This window comes from Hemicordylus capensis, chromosome 5 (genome assembly GCF_027244095.1).
Source record: "Hemicordylus capensis ecotype Gifberg chromosome 5, rHemCap1.1.pri, whole genome shotgun sequence".
NCBI classification, from domain to species: Eukaryota; Metazoa; Chordata; class Lepidosauria; order Squamata; family Cordylidae; genus Hemicordylus; species Hemicordylus capensis.
In genome coordinates, this window is record NC_069661.1 from 219834178 (window position 1) to 219851801 (window position 17624).

Sequence of the window (17624 nt, forward strand, 5' to 3'; positions counted from 1 at the left end):
TGGTTGGGGGAGGGAGGGTCCAAAATACAGGCCTGGAGACAAATAAACACAGCTTACTCCTTTAACCCCGCCCCCTCCTTAGTTGATTGGTGGAGAATCAGAGCATGGAATTTTGAGCCCGTCCCCCTCTCTCCACATTCCCTGTTGCTAGCAGAGCTCTCATTTCTCCCATCAAAAGAGTCTTAGCTAACATGGTGCAGCAAGTACTCTACAGAGCGCTGGTCTCCACCAAATGGCTGGCAGAAGCTGTCCGGGCCAATAAGCTTGGGCCTGAGCTGCGTGTGCTGGATGCTTCCTGGTACGAGCCTGGTCAGCAAGATGCCCAAAAAGAATTCAGAGAGCGGCACATTCCCGGGGCCTCCTTTTTTGATATTGAAGAGTGCAAAGACAAATCTTCACCTTATGAGCTCATGCTGCCCAGTGAAAAACACTTTGCTGACTATGTGGGTCACCTGGGCATCAGCAACCACACACATGTGGTGGTGTATGACGGAGACCAGTTGGGCAGCTTCTACGCACCACGGGCCTGGTGGATGTTCCGAGTCTTTGGGCACCGAACGGTCTCCGTGCTGAATGGTGGGTTCAAGAACTGGGTGAAGGAAGGGCATCCAGTGACATCAGAGATGAGCCGGCCAGAGCCGGCTGTGTTTAAAGCCACTTTGGACAGGTCGCTTGTGAAGACCTATGAGGAGATGGTGGAGAACTTGGAATCCAGGCGGTTCCAGGTGGTGGATTCCAGAGCAGAAGGGAGGTTCCGAGGAACAGCACCTGAGCCTGGGAAAGAAGGTAGGAGCAACACTTGGACCCACTTTCAGTCATAAGAGCATAGGAACCTGCCTTATACAGAGTTGGAACTTTGGTCCATTTAGCTCAGTATTGTCTACACTGACTGGCAGCTATTCTCCAAGGTTCGGGGCAGGTGTCTTTCTCAACCCTACTCGAGATGCCAGGGATTGAACCTGGGGCCTTCTGCATGCAAAGCAGCTACTCTACCACTGAACTTTGGCCCCATAGAGAGATATTGATGGGCATTAACGCTGGTGTGCCCCACTTTTCACACTAGTCTTACATGAATACAAATTTACTCCTATAGTCACTTTTGCACACTTTAAATAAAAAGTCTACTGGGAGATCCAGGTTTCCTGCAATGTCTGAACAGAATCCACCCCAGCCCATTAGAAGGATGGGGTGACCAGAATAATCATTCATTGGGACATATATATATTTTAGCTCTTATACTTCCCTTTCTTCCTCCTTATAAGGCATAAGCATCTGGTTATATATGCCATGTGGTGCTAGAGTAAGGGTGTCACACACACACACCCCTTTTGGAGCTGCATATCTGGCACGAACAGAATCTATTGCTAACAGATGCACTTGCTTTTGGCATTCGTGCATGCCAGTCACACTATTCAAGGAGCTCAAAGTCCAGTGCAAAGAAGCTTTCCAATAAACTGAGAAATCTGCTACTCTTTCAAAGAACGCAGTAAACCTTTGTACTGGACAGAGAACCTGATTGACTGGTCTTTTCCCTGTTTGATTCCAAACCTGCCTCCCTGTACAGTTAAACAAGCATTCTGAAAAGCTTGTCTCACATTCTTATATGCTCTTCGCCCTTCTCTGGTAATCTACGGCAGATTGCTGAGCTGTAATCTGCTTGGACAAAGGGCGAGAGCCAAAGCAGGAGGGTGGATGGGGGCGGGGGAGTTGTGTGGGTGTGCGGGTGTTCCTGCACATTTCAGCTTGACCGCGCTGAATCCTAGCAAGCACCAAGTTAACAATTTCCCAGTCTCTGCACACCCAGCTGAGCTTTTTTGGGGGAAAGCTGAGCTTTTGGAAGAAAGCAAAAATCATGATAGTAAGGACTGCTTTGGATGTTGTGCTACTTCCTACAAGGAAGAAAAGGGACAGCATGAAAAATGTGTACAGATTGTCACATGTGAGAATAACAACTGTCTTTTGTCGCTGTTTGTATGCTAATGTTTTGCTGTGTGTATAGCTAATTGCAAATTCCTATTATATGCATACCGATAGTCTGTCTGGACTACAAGCTTGTATCTGTTTTATGCCAGTTTTAACTATTATGGCTTCTCCCAAAGAATCCTGGGAATTGTAGTTTGCTCTGAGTACTGAGCAGTCTGTTATTGACCCCTTGCCCCATCGCAGAACTACAATTCCCAGGGTTCAATTTGATGAGGAAATCACCGCCTAGAGGCAGTAGATGATTAAATAAATAAATAAATGACATAGACTCATAGAGCTGGAGAAGTCCTTTTAGGCCATCCAGTCCAATCCCCTCCTTGGTGCAAGAAACCCAGAGCTAGAGCATCCCCAACAAATGATTGTCTCACTCTCTAGCCTTTGCTTGAAGACCTCCAGCACATAGGGTTGCCATATTCTGGCTTTCCAAATCCGGGTGCCTAATGCAAATTGGCTTGTAAAATCATTTTTGTGCAGAAATCTACAAGGGCTAGAGCTTAGCTTTTGTTTTGTTTTTTTAAATGAAAGATGAAATCCAGGTGAATCTGGGTGGGCTAAGCGATCTGTGTGAGATGCTTAAAATCCAGGTGAAACCCGGAATTCCAGGGGAGCAAGGGAGAGCCCACCAGCCCCCTGGGTAATTGATTCCATTACTGAATTACTCCTACCATTAAGATAGAATGGAGGAGAGCTGGTCTTGTGGTAGCAAGCATGACTTGTCCCTTTAGCTAAGCAGGGTCCACCCTGGTTGCATATGAATGGGAGACTAGAAGTGTGAGCACTGTAAGATATTCCCCTCAGGGGATGGAGCTGTTCTGGGAAGAGCAGAAGGTTTCAAGTTCCCTCCCTGGCTTCTCCAAGATAGGGCTGAGAGAGATTCCTGCCTACAACCTTGGAGAAGCCGCTGCCAGTCTGTGAAGACAATACTGAGCTAGATAGACCAATGGTCTGACTCAGTATGTGGCAGCTATAGGAACATGTTCCTATGTTCCTAGAAAGTTTAAACCTATATAGCAAAATGTAAAGATAAAGGTAAAGTGTGCCATCGAGTCAGTGCGACTCTTGGTGGCCACAGAGCCCTGTGGTTTTCTTTGGTAGAATATGGGAGGGGTTTACCATTGCCATCTCCCCCACAGTATGAGATGATATATCTTCCTATATCTCTTGCATCTTTCTATATCTCTGCTGCCCAATACAGGTGTTTCCTATAGTCTGGGAAACATACTAGCGGGGATTCGAACCAGCAACCTCTTGCTTCCTAGGCAAGTTACTTCCACGGTGCGCCATTAGGTGGCTTACTGTGAAATATACACAGTGGCAAACTATGAGGTCATTCACACAATCAAAAACTGTATTCTATCCAGGTTTGGGATCTGTGTGTGCAAGCTTTCGCACAAGTGAAAATTGGGAGCACACAAAGCTCCAAAACCCGGGCAGAACACAGTTTTTGATTGTGTAGATGACCTCTATATGTTTTTTTCATGTTTGTTTGTTTTTGCTTGCTTGCTTTTCCCCGCATGGGAGTGATTTCTGGGTAGAAAAAGCCGCTCCTCTCTGCCACATGATCTAGCCATATATGCCAGGAAGACAGAGGCGGCATATAGAGTCCTCGCCATGTGAGAACAGCATGTGTCTTGTAGATAAGAAATTGCAAATTTAAACTCTGGCTGTGATCTGCCACTGGAAAGGACCAGGAGGATTTCCCCACAAACAACCACACCCGAGAGAGTGCATTGTCTCAGCTAAGCACAGGGGGCATTGAATGGGCCAATAATCTGATCCTTGCATTGCATAACTCACCCTTTTCACCCATGCCATCCCATCTAGCCACATATACTTCATGCTCATTTGCTTGATCACTTGCTTATTCAGCAGTCTTTACATAAGTTGCATATGAAGCTACTTTATCCTGAGTCAGACCATTGGTCTCCTTAGCCCACTTTTGTCTGCATTGACAGGTAGTGGCCCTCCAGAGCAGTGTTTCTCAACCTTTTTGGAGTAAAGGACCGCTAAATTCTTCATGCAGAGTTTCAGGGACCGCTACATTCTTCATGCGCAGTTACCCGGACCAGCAGTTAGTAAAGGGGTTTCAAGTTTAAGTTTATCTATCTATCTATCTATCTATCTATCTATCTATCTATCTATCTATCTAACAGACTTCTATACTGCCCAAAACTTGCATCTCTGGGAAGTTTATAATTAAAATAATATAAGCATTAAAATAATTAAATTGGGAATCTTTTGCAAACATGGAATATTAAGGGTTCTCAACCTTAGGTCCCCAGATGTTCCCATAACCCCCAACCACAATGGCATTTGGCCATTATGGCTGGGGATTATGGGAGTTAAAGTCTACCAACATTTGGGGACCCAAGGTTGAGAACTCCTGAATCTAAAAGCCTGGGTGAACAAATATGTTTCCAGTATGTCTTCAGTATGTGTGAGGTGGGGGTGCTTGTGATTACTCAATGGAGAGGGGATGTTGGGCCATTAGAAAAATTCAAAAGCTGCACGGGGCCAACAAAAACAACACACAAGCAAGCTTTTGAATTCCCCAAAACTCTTCATCAGGCTGGATATCAAGCAAAGCAAAAAGGAGGTGAGGAGAGGAGAGCTGGGCAAGTTGTCAGTAGAGCGCAAAGTCTACAGTTTAACCCTCTCATGATGGAGGTGGAGTTGTGTAGTCGCAGGAGTTGTGTAGTCGCAGGGCCAGATCAAGATGACATTAGTCAGGACCACCCACTGAAATTAATTTAGTCATCTCTCATTTGTGTCAATGCTGCTTGGTCATGATCACCTGGCTTCATTTGGATCCTGCTCTTAGATGTGCACTTTGTGAAGCGGACCTAGTGAAACCCACACAGCTCCTCCAAAACTTCTTTAAAATGGTTACGTGGCAGGCGCTGGGAGTGGGTTTTTTAAAATGGTGAAATAAAATGTGAAGAAGAGCGGTGGGGACCTGGCATTAAAGGGAAGGGGGCGATTCTAAGATGGCGGGGGCGTGGGGTGTTGTAGTGGTGGATGCCTCGTCTTCCTCGGTGGGGAGACAAGGCACTGTTCAGGGTGGGCGAGGCAATGGTGCACCAGACCACACTTGGAAGGTCGCCTGTGTCCAAGAGCTGCCGCCGCTGTGCTTGCGCACCAGAGTGTAGCAGGTGTTCCCCCATCCTCTCTCACAGCGCATGCCTCTGCGCCCCCCTCCCAACTCCCCTGCATGCACCAATCACACCAGCCTGCCTTTGGGGCCATGCAGCTCATGTGGTCCCACATGCTGACCATGTGTAGCTGCAAGGCAAGCCAAGGCAGCCCTCCTCCCTCCCCCCACCGCTTAGCTCTCACCGTGGCATGATCCCGGCCAGAGGCAGTCCCCCTCCCCACCTGGTGAGGTCATAAAGGGGACCACCATCTCGGCGGTGCAGACCAGAGGTTTATAGGGGGCTGAGGGACCACAATGCCCCACCAATGCAAGAGGAAAACAGCATTTCCTCTCAAGGTGCCTTGGCCGCAACAGGCAGCTGGTTTTAAATTGGTTGGGATTGGACACGGACCGCGCTGGGCATCAAATCCCCAGGATCACTGCATTCCAGTGCCATTCATCCAATGACCCTTTTGCATGAACGCACAAAATGGTATCTTGCCTCTCCCCCGCACCATGCCACCTCCCTCTGCCACTTAGCCCTCTTTGGTACGTGTGCTTGCTCCTTCTCCCCTGAGGAAGGTCCACCTGCACTCCCTTTCTGCAAAGCCTGAGCCAAGGCGGCCCTCTTCCCTCCCTCTGCTGCTTAGCCCACACCATGGCATGATCCCGGCCAGAGATTCCACCTCCTGGCATGGTCACAAAAGGGACCGCTATCTTCCACCAGCGGTGCAGACCAGGGGGTTACAGGGGGCCGAGGAACCACAACACCCCACCGATGCAAGAGGGAAACAGCGTTCCCTCTCAAGGCGCCTTGGCTGCACTAGGCAGCTGGGTTTCAATCAATCAATCAATCAGTCTTTGGCTGCAGACAAAGAGCATACAAGATCCAGCAGCCCTTCAAGTGGCGCCCACTGCCATATCTTTTCCTCCATGCCCCCACACCACATACAGTTTGAAGCTGTAAAGATAGGGAATAAGATAGCTGTAGGAAGACCTCAGCAGCATGGGGAGGCAAGGTGGAAGCAGGGTCCCGCGCCTCCGTGATACTCCTCCTCTTCTTCTTTGTTGCCATGTGCAAAATTGAGGAAGTGAGTGTCTTGATTGCAGTTGTTTGGGGGGGGGGCAGGTTTGAATCCCAGTCAGGGACCGGCACTCAACCCTTCGCGGACCGGCAGCGGTCCAGGGACTGGTGGTTGAGAAACTGTGCTCCAGAGGTTCAGGATAGGTGGATATTTCCCAGCCTTACATGGAGATACCAGGAATTGAACCTGGGACCTTTTGCATGCAAAGCAGATCCTCTTCCTCTTATTCGTATCAGCGTATTAGCGCTTACCATCCTTCCACCCACTTCCTCAACTGACTGCCTTGTGCATCATTGCAGCCGTCAGTCTGAGCCCAGAATTGTTGTTGTGAGTGAGATCATTCAGACAATTAAAAACTGTGTTCTACCCAGGTTTGGGAGCTGTGTGTGCTCCCAGTTTCTGGTTGCAGGGGCGTATCTATAGGGGGCGGGGGGGCACGTGCCCCGGGCACCACTTGAAGGGGGGGGCGCAATTTCTTAAAATTAAATAATTTTTTTAAAATGGCCACCAAAAACAAAATGGCCACTGGGCATGCTCAAATGGCCTCTGTGAGGCCCTAGGGCATGCCACGCCTTGCAGAGGCCATTTGAGCATGCACAGTGGCCATTTTGTTTTCAGCGGCCATTTTTAAAAAATATATATTTTAAAAAATGACCACCGCACATGCTCAAATGGTGCCTGTGAGGCCTTAGAGGCCAGTGGGAGGAGGGGGAAACTTTGCAGACCCCCCACAGCCTTTAAGATGTCCCCGAAGGGGCTACAGGTAATTTTTTTTAAAATTAATATAATATGTCACTGTACATATATTCAGATTGGCACTATGTACAGAGAGTAAGGGCTTGTGAATACTGAGCTGAAGTTTATGAGCTAAGATTGTATCCATTTGCTCTTACTTTGCTTCTTGTGATAAGTGAGTTAAATGTGATGTCTTAATAATATGGCTATTAATGGTCAGTTTGTCTTTGAATCTGTGAAATCCTTAGTATTAAGGCCCACTGGGAGTTTCTTGCTCTTTCTCTCATTTTTACTGTCTTTCTGAAATACTAGAATATATTCCAAGCAGTGACACAGTTTACTCTGCATATCATTTAATTATTTTCAGAGTATCTGGGAAAAGTCAAATTCTCCATTTATTTTTAAAACGTATGTAATTGTGATGCTACAATGCATAGCAGAGAATTAGACAGGCACTTCTTTTAGTTTTTCCAAGTACAACTCCGCATAATATTTGGGGATTTCATGAGCCCCAGCATACTGAAATTTGTCGTTTTCAAGCATTTTAACCTGAGCTTTCCAAACAAATTAATGATAGCCCCACAATTTGGATAGTTTTAAAAAATAAATCTGAAGTGGTAGATAGGAGCTTGACCACATGTATGATATTGGTAATTTTTGTATTTTTTTAAATTTTTAAAATAAAAGTTTTCTGAAACATGTGTGTCAGTCAGATGTATGTTGGGGGGGTGGCGGGGGGGGTGCGGCGGGGGGGCGCAATTTCACTGCTTGCCCTGGGCGCCGTTTTCCCTAGTTACACCACTGTCTGGTTGTGTGGAAGCAAGGTAGGAGGAAAACCTGGGTAGCTTCTCCTCCTACCTTGCTTGTACACAACCAGAAATTGGGAGCACACACCGGTCCCAAACCTGGGTAGAACACAGTTTTTGATTGTGTGAATGACCTCAGTGAGGGGTCTTCCCGTGAGTTGGCGCGGCAACTCACGATCGGAAAGCCCAGGTTAGCAGAGCGCTTGCTCCGCTAACCTGGGCATAGGGGAGGGCTACTTAAGCGGGTGACCTGCTTAAGAACCACCGGGCTCGCAGCCGAGCCCAGTGGTTCTCACGATGGTAGAAAATTGGGCTAGTGGAGGCTAGCCTGATTTTCTGCCGTGTGAATAGCCTCAGTGTGTCCCAGGCCTGCTGGGGGCTATAGAATTTAATGCAAGCAAGTCAACTCCTCCTCGGCATGCCCATGTCCCCATACCATCTGGTGTAGTGATGGGGGCAAATATGAACAGAGGGTTGGAGGATAGGTGGCTTCTGGCAACAAGGTTTGATAGGTAATGATGATAAAAAAAAATAAACCATGTTATAAAGTGATGTTATAAAGCCTTTAAAGTGATGATTCTCTTATAATTAGCAGGCGGAAGCAACTGTCCCTATCTGACCCCAGCACAGCATCTCTCCAGTGGATGTTGCCGATGTCCACCAGTGATCCCCGTGAGAGAAATTCTCAAGTGTTGTTGACTACAGCTTCCAGCTGCAGTGGGGATTATGGGCCAGGGATTATGGGAGTTGTAGGCAACAATATTTAGGAATCCCTCTTACAGGTAACACTGCTGTCCACCTTGTGTTTCTTTTTAGACTGTGAGGCCTTTGAGGACAAGGGACCATCTTATTTACTTATTCATTTATCTGTGTAAAGTGCTTAGAGAAAAAGCGGTATATAAATATTCATAATCGTATGGCTAGAGTCTGTGTTTCAGCAGTAAGTGCCATGAAGCATGCACATGAAACAGAACCTAAAGTTAGTAGTTAACAAAGACATTGTCCTTACGAAGCAAGGCTACAGCATCTGGGGCTTTTTAGTTTGAAAAAGATGCAACTACAGGGAGATATATAAAATTATGCATGGAGTAGAGCAGGCCTGCTCAATTTAGGGGCCCTCCCAGCTGTTTTTGGACTACAACTCCCATAATCTCTAGCCACAGTGGCCATTAGCCAGGGATTTTGGGAGTTGTAAACCAAAATCTGCAGGAGAGCCAAAGTTGAGCACCCCTGGAGTAGAGAAAGTGGACAGAGAGAAATATTTATCCCTCTCTCACAACACTAGAACCGAGGGTTATCCCATGAAACTGAAAGTCAGGAAATTTAGGACCAACAAAATGAAAAATTTTTTTACACAATGCATAATTAATCAGTGGAATTCCATCATGGGATGTGGTGATGGCCACTAGCTTGGATGGCTTTAAAAGGGGCTTAGCCAAATTCATAGAGGATAGGTCTATCAGTGGCTACTAGTCTGATGGCTATAGGCCACTTCCAGCCTCAGAGGCAAGATGCCTCTGAATATCAGTTGCAAGAGAGCAACAGCAGGAGAGAGGGCATGCCCTCACTTCTTGCCCGTGGGCTTCCCAGAGACATCTGGTTGGCCACTGGTTGGCCTTGGGCCTGATCCAGCAAGGCTGCTGTTATGAATATTATATTCAGAATTTCTTCTTTAAAAAATAAAAAAAATAAACATTTAAACCTTTCATCCAGCATGTTTTGTTGTAAAAGGTAGTGCATTCTGCTAATTTAAGTGACAGGATTATGAATGCAAAATTTGGTATCTGTACTGTAGGTAATTGTGAAGCATGACTTTATTGGCACAAACAAAGAAACCCGTATACTGTATACATGAATGACATACAGACACCCATCTATACTATTAGAGAGAGTAAGCTCTTTGTTTACTATTGTAATATGCTCCTTTTCCGTTTCCCTTTAAAGCTGGTGGCGGGTGGTTACTGGAAGTGGTGCAATTTAATTTTTGATCCAACATTTTTGGCCTGGTATTGCTGAGACAATATCCAGGAGAAGGAATGAACACTGGAGCCAATTCCTGAGGAGCACAGAGGAGGCAAATCAAGAATCAAATGAGACGAAAAATGTCCATCTGGAACAGCAAGAGATGGACTGTGGCATCATTCCAGAATCTCTTTCCAAGGGGATTGCTGCAGATCAAGCATTCCAGCCACTCTTGGCTTGTAGTGTGTGTGGCCAAGGGGAAAGCCGAGAATGCTACAGTTCTTACTATTATGATGTCATAATGAGAGAGGACACTGCAATGCCAATGTACAGTGCAACAGAGAGATGAGCAAAACTGTTACAATTTATTATATATATAATAATAATATATAAAATAAATGTTAAGACCAACAGTAATAAAAACAACATAATAGGAAGCCCTGCGAAGGTGACTTTTTTCAACTTAAAAAGTTCCACATTGCATGTTCCTTACTGGAATGCGCAAGAGCCAAGAACTGGCATTGACAGATCTGGAGGTTGTCCTATTGGCCTTTGGCTGAGATCAATACTTGACTGAAATAGATTTAAGATATGTTCAAATAAATGTATGTTGAAAGAACCATCATGAGGGAGGTTGTGGAGAAAATTTACATGGTGTGGAGAAAGTTAATACAGGAGAACCTCGTTACTTGCTGGGGTTCCTTTCCTTGCCTCCTACTACGGGTAATGGAACTGCGAGTAATGAGGCATTATGGCTAGGGGGAAGGGGGGATTAGGTTCCAGGGTAGAGGCGGGGGGAACCAGCCAAAAATGGCCCCAGAAATTATTGTGGCGTGCTCTGTGGGTCTCCCATGTTCCCAGGAATACCCCCCGAAAGACAAAATGCCTCAAACAACTGTGAAAAATTGTGGGGGGAAGTCCAAGTTGGTGAAGAAATGAGCCACAAAACAACACCTTGAGACAAAACGGAGGGTGTAAGTGAGCTCCGTAGTCACGTCCGGTCCTCTAAGAACCATGGATCTGTGGATTCTAACGCTATCATATCCACAGATACTGGAAATGGGTGTCATTAGACACCTCGTGGATATGCGGAACTGCAAATAACAAGGTTCTCCCATACAAAGCTTTTCTACCTCCTTCGTAATTGCCTTTTGGATCTAGGAGCCAGCTCAAAAAATTAGTAGGTATAAATGAAGACTTGACAAAATTACTAGACTTACTGATGGACATTGTGGAGGTGGAGGATAAATGGGCTTTTCTTTATTGCCTTTACAAGTAACATCCTTAGAACAGGATCAGGGCTGCCTGGGACAAATAAATTTTTTATTAAATAACTCTGCCTCTGAATATCCTAGTCTAGGAGCCATAGCTCCATAGCTCCTGGGATTTGTGCAGTCCTGCACTAGAACATTTACAGAGTGCCTATTCTGCACAGCTGAAAAATCACAACTAGCCATTATGCATCTGGGATTTGGGGGAAGGATTCCCAGCGCAGAGGATAAGATTTTCAGAAGATGAGCATTCCAGGCCCAAACTCTGGACCATGAACACCTTTCATCAAGCCCTCATCTGAGTACAATTACTTCCATTGAATAATTGTCTTCAAATTTTGTTGGTTTGTGTCAGAGAAAACACTGTCTCTTAGAAATGAGTTATCTGGTCCTCTAACCAAATCCCTTCTATGTCTGATTTTTTTGTGGGGGAGTATTACAGTCACATTTTTCAGTATTTTTTCAGTGGCATTCCAGCCACTCCTCTCAGCTTGTAGTGTATTTGTGGCCAATGGGAAAGCTGAGCATGCTACAGTTCCTATGGCTTTATATTATGATGTCATCTTAATGAGAGAGGTAGATGTAAAAACACACCTGTGCATATTTTCTAACAGTAGGCTTGTTCTCGTGACGGACTGCTAGGTAGGAGGGGCATTCAGCCAGCCTCCAAGCTCCATGAGTGCTCCCAAGAAACTGTCATGTGCATGCAAAAATTCCAATAGGAGGAGGGGGAAATGATCATGTGCTAGCTGCATCTTGGTATAGGATGCCAGTGGACAACTTACATCATGTACACAGCACTGTATCACAGGGAGTGGAAAGAGCAGTTGAACCAAGATCATGGCTGGCACACGATCATTTCCCCTTGCTCCTGCCTCAATTTTTGCTGACACATGGCTGTTTCTCAGGATCATGTGCAGGACTTGGAGCCCGGCTGGATGCTGTTCCTACCCAGCTGTTGGTTGTGAGAACCAACTGAGTGCGTTCTCTAGTCTTTTCTTGAAACTCTTCATATCTCTGTTTTTTCAACCAGAATAAATAGTTGGCATCTTCAAATTAAGTATGTCCTCATTGGCTTATTTTATCTGCATAGCTACGTGGAGTATCTCTGGGAAACCTTCCTTGTATCTTTTGTCATTCTCCTCTTCTAGGGCTTGAACCAGGTCATATCCCAGGCTCTCTGAACATGCCATTTTTCAATTTCCTAACTGAGGAAGGGTTTGAGAAGAGCACGGATGAGATTCGGAGCATGTTCCAGGAAAAGAAGGTGGATCTCTCAAAACCTCTGATTGCCACATGCCGTAAGGGAGTCACGGCCTGCCATATTGCTCTGGCAGCATACCTGTGTAGCAAACCAGATGTGGCAGTCTATGATGGATCCTGGTCAGAATGGTTTCGCCGTGCACCACCAGAGCATAAAATTTCTGAGTGGAATCGCAACAAGGCATAAGTAAGGAAGCGTCTGTCTGCTGTGATCCTTTCCTCATTCATGCTCTGCAATCGAGATGTTTAATAATTTCTAACAAAGGGCAAAGGATGGGAAAATATGTGAAGCTCATAGTCATTTATAATTTTCTAGTTTTCTAATCCAGTGCTGTTTTTAGTATCTTCTTTTCTCAAGCGGGTAATTGAATAAAATTTAATTTCAGGTCAAGTGGCATTTTGTCTCTGTGTTTTCATTTCTGCACATAGCAAATGTCAGAACAGGAATGTTTCCATAATTCTTCCCCTGACTGCCTTCACGCTGCTTCACACATTATTAGGGAAGATATCCTGTGCACAATTATGTGGATTCAGTGGGGCTTACTTTCAACTAATCGTGGCTACAACCTAATTTCAACCATGTGCACTAACACACTCAAAACAGCTACATTGTAACAAGGAACTGTGATTGGCAAATAATGTATATTTATTTTATTATTTATTTATTAAACTTCTATACTGCCCAAACTTTCATCTCTGGGCGGTTAACAAAAATAATTAAAACACATATACATGTTAAAACAATGCAACAATTTAAAAATAGCCATAAAATTAAAAACAGACAGTTTTTAAAAGCTGGGAAAGCTTGGGTGAAAAAATGGGTTTTCAGGTGTTTTTAAAAAATTGCCAGAGATGGGGAGGATCGTATCTCAGCAGGGAGCGCATTCCACAATCTCGAGGCAGCGGCCGAGAAGGCCCGTCTCTGTGTAGCCACCAAACGAGTTGGCGGTAACTGGAGATGGATCTCCTCTGATGACCTCAATGAGCGGTGTGGCTCATAGTGAAGAAGATGCTCTCTTAAATACCCAGGGCCTAAGCCGTTTATGGCTTATAAATAGTACTTTGTATTTTGCCCGGAAACCTATTGGCAGCCAGTGGAGCTCCATCAGCAGAAGAGTAATGTGGTCTCTCCGAGATGACCCAGAGACCAGCCTGGCTGCCGCATTCTGAACCAACTGAAGTTTCCGGACTACGTACAAAGGCAGCCCCATGAAGAGCGCATTACAAAAGTCAAGTCTGGAAGTTACCAACAAATGTACCACTGTTTTGAGGTCATTAATCTCAAGAAACGGATACAGCTGGAGTATCAGCCGAAGCTGATAGAAAGCACCTCTGGCCACCTCCTCAACCTGAGAAATCAAGGAGAGGTGTGGATCCAGAAGTACTCCCAGACTGCAAACCTGTTCCTTTTGGGGAAGTATGACCCCATCTAGAACAGGTAGATCAAGATTGTCTCTGGAATTCTGACCCCGCACAATAAGTACCTCCATCTTATCTGGATTCAGCTTCAGTTTATTCTCCCTCATCCAGCCCATTACTGCTTCCAGGCAGGCATTTAGAGAGGATATGCCAGCTTCTGAAGAAGTTGGCATGGAGAAGTAGATCTGGGTGTCACCAACGTTCTGGTAACACACGGCTCCAAATCCCCTGATGACCTCTCCCAGCGGTTTCATGTAGATGGTAAAAAGCATTGGAGAAAGTGCGGACCCTTGAGGAACACCATACTTAAGCTCAGATCTCGAAGAGCAACAGTCTTCAATCAACACCATCTGGAATCCATCCAAGAGGTAGGAGCGGAGCCACTGTAAAACAGTGCCTCCCACCCCAACACCCTCAGACGTTCTAGAAGGATACTATGGTTGATAGTATCGAAAGCTGCCGAGAGATTCAAAAGGACCAACAGATCCATACTTCCTCTGTCAATTCCCAATTGGAGATCATCCATCAGGCCGACCAAGGCAGCCTCCACCCCGTAGCCAGCCCAACAACCAGTTTGAAATGGGTCTAGATAATCAGTTTCCTCCAAGATCGCCTGGAGCTGAGAGGCCACCACCCTCTCTATTAGCTTGCCCAGCCATGGGAGGTTGGAAACAGGCCTATAATTGCTCAACTCTGAGGAATCTAATGCAGGCTTCTTTAGAAGAGGTCTAATGATTGCCTCCTTAAGACAAGGAGGCACCCTGCCCTCTCTCAGAGAAGCATTTATGATTTCCACCAGGCTGTCTACAACAGCCTCCCTGCTAGATAGAACAAGCCATGTTGGACAAGGGTCAAGAGAACAAGAGGTAGGCCTCACCGCTCCAAGCAGCTTGTCCACATCCTCAGGACAATGAGGATGACCCCTTATATGACCCCTTCAGACATGATTGTATACACCCACACAATGCAATCCTGTGCAAGTTTACTCAGGAATAATTCTCCTTATATTCAGTGGGATTACTCCAACACAGCACATTTCAGTCATGAAGGAAAAAGTGAATATACATGACTGAAGCTAATGTGTGAAATTGGTCCTGAGCTGGCTCCATTTCCTCATGTGTAAATGGAGGTAAAATTCATCTATCCTGTCAGAAAATTGTGATACAGAACCACACACACACACCATTTTAGCACATTGGCTATGCAGCCAATCATCCCAGGGCAAAGTTCAGTGCATGTAAATCATTAGTTGCATTGGCATTTAGCATGCTTAACTCTGTGCTGAAGTGTAGTCATGAGATGGAAACAAGACCCATATAGTTCAGCCTGTGGCTTCACATTATGGCGAACTGGTGACTTGGCCAAACTGTCAGTTCCCAAAGCATGTGCATTGGGTAAGCTCAACATCTGGTGTCCAGAAGGGTGTGCTGACATTTGGGTGTATCATCTGAACTCATCAATGTTGGTATATTCTGCCCTATTTGCAGTCCAGAAGCCAAAATCTGTAACCATAAGAACAGCCCTGCTGGATCAGGCCCAAGGCCCATCTAGTCCAGCATCCTGTTTCACTCAGTGGCCCACCAGATGCCTCTAGGAAGCCCATAGACAAGAGCTGAAGGCATGCTCTCTCTCCTGTTGTTTACTCCTCTACAACTTGTATTTAGAGACATCTTGCTTCTAAAGCTGGAGGTGGCCTATAGCCATCAGAGTAGTAGTCTTTGATAGATCTGTCCTCCATGAATTTATCTAAACCCCTCCTAAAGCCATCCGGGCTATTGACTGTCACGACATAGGAACATAGGAAGCTGCCTTAAACTGAGTCAGACCATTGGTCTATCTAGCTCAGTATTGTCTACACAGACTGGCAGCAACTTCTCCAAAGTTACCATACCATATGGGGAATCATGGACAAAAAACTAAGCTAGAAACAAAATCTATGAACCAGCCTTGAAAGGTGAATGTATATGACACAAACATCTATGTAAATATGCAGTTTATATAACAAAACCCAAACCATACATGGAACCAGCATATACAATGATGGTAAAGATGGAACAATGGGCAAACGTAAATGTTCAAAGTCCCATCTTTTCAGCTGGAGTATATAACATGAAAAATACTTCAATGCCAGAGATGGCAAAAACAAATCATTCTTCACAAATATGAGATATGTGAATCCCTTAACAGGTGTCCTAGGATATCTTCGCCATTTTCAAAAACAATCTTCTTCAGAAGGATGTCATATCTATATATAAACAACAAACATTAACATAATATACATACCAAATGAACAAACTTGTTCCTTTGTTACAATAAAAACAAACCTATCCGTAACAGCCTTGCTCTGTCAAACCATATGTAACAAGTATCTGCACGAGTATTCAGGACTCCTTACTAAACTCCAAACGCACTCAAGGTTAAAATACACCCTAGCTAAATCATCCAATTAACAATAGGTGGAAAGGATACTCTCAGTATACACTATACTCTCAAACAGTAATACATCACATGTGTTTACAAAAAACTCGAAAAATCACAATTAACATTTAACCCTGTAGGAGAGCACGTTCTGAATTTATAAATGAACCAAGCTTCTTTCTGGAGAAGAATCCTTTGAATATCCTGCTTTTCAAAAGAATTTGGAGAATATTTTAAAAAAAACAAAAACCCTCAGGTCATCTGGTGAATGAGATTTATCTACAAAATGCTGAACTAATGGGACATCCAATACTCTATTTTTTAATCCTAGATCTATGTTCAAGTATACGGGTCTTAATGATTCTAATACTGATTCCAATATACCATAGATCACATGGACAAATGATAGCATGTACTGCATATTTACACATATGTTTGTGTCATATACATTCTCCAAGGTTACAGGCAGGAGTCTCTCTCAGCAATTGATGCCAGGGAGGGATGCCAAGTTGATGCCAACTTGGAACCTTCTGCATGCAAGGCTGCAGATGCTTTTCCCAGAGCGGCCCCGTCCCCTAAGGGTAATGTCTTACAGTGCTCACATGTAGTCTCCCAGTCAAATGCGAACCAGGATGGACCCTGCTTAACTAAGGGGACAATTCATGCTTGCTACTCATACTGCACGAGAGATGGCAATGATAAACCCCTCCTGTATTCTATCAAAGACAACCAGAGCTCTGTGGTCGCCAGGAGTTGACACCGACTTGATGGCACACTTTGCCTTTACCACAAGACCACATCTTATGGCAGAGAATTCCATAGGCTAATTATGTTTTGTTTGAAAAAGTACTTCCTTTTGTCGGTCCTAAATTTCTTGGCAATCAGTTTTATGAGATGACCTCTGGTTCTAGTGTTATGAGAGAGAGAGAAAATTCCTCTCTTTCTCCATTCTCCATCACATGATTTTATATCATGTGTCCCCTAAGTTGCCTTTTTCTAAACTGAAAAACCCCAGGTGTTGTAACCTTGCCATGTAAGGTGTTGTAGCCTTGCCTCATGCTCTAGGCCAGTGTTTCTCAACCGCCAGTCCACAGACCAGTGCTGGTCCATGAGGAGTTGAGTGCCTGTCCATGCTGGTGCATGAGGAATTAAGCCCACCCCCCAAAAAAATTTTGAGCTGGTCAGGGCTGCTGCCACTGCTGGGAGCTCTCCGGAGCTCATTTCAAGGCAGGCAGCTCTCTGCTGGGATAACACTCATTTTGCTTCCTTGTAATCCCAGCAACGAGGGCTGCCTGCCTAGAAATAAGCTCCAGGGAGCTCACCCAGGCTCTGTGGATTCTGGGCCCCGCCCCCTTTGTGTGTGACATCACACACATTCATAACGTTTGTTTCGTGGAAGCAAAATTAGCATTATCCCAGCAGTGAGGGCTGCCTAGAAATGAGCTCTGGAGAGCTCCTGGCAATGGCCCCCAGGCTCGGACTGGCCCACAGGGCAACAGGGCATATTCCCGGTGCGCCCCACCCATGGGGCACTCCTGTGTCCCACCAC

The 17624-nt window shown here is 45.3% G+C and overlaps 1 protein-coding gene across 1 annotated transcript; it reads left to right on the plus strand.

The window, feature by feature from the left end:
* Positions 1-67: 67 nt before the first annotated feature.
* TST (thiosulfate sulfurtransferase) lies at positions 68-12635 on the plus strand. The gene is made up of 2 exons (XM_053257803.1): positions 68-786; positions 12127-12635. The coding sequence occupies exons 1-2, from the start codon at positions 192-194 to the stop codon at positions 12423-12425; spliced, it is 894 nt and encodes a 297-aa protein (XP_053113778.1). The 5' UTR covers positions 68-191; the 3' UTR covers positions 12426-12635.
* The last annotated feature ends 4989 nt before the right edge of the window (positions 12636-17624 follow it).

What these genes read in the sequence shown, in the direction of transcription:
- TST (XM_053257803.1), top strand. Translation starts at nt 192, where the DNA reads ATGGTGCAGCAAGTACTCTACAGAGCGCTGGTCTCCACCAAATGGCTG. An exon ending in ACCTGAGCCTGGGAAAGAAG is followed by an intron (nt 787 to 12,126) that starts GTAGGAGCAACA and finishes CTCCTCTTCTAG; the next exon opens with GGCTTGAACCAGGTCATATC.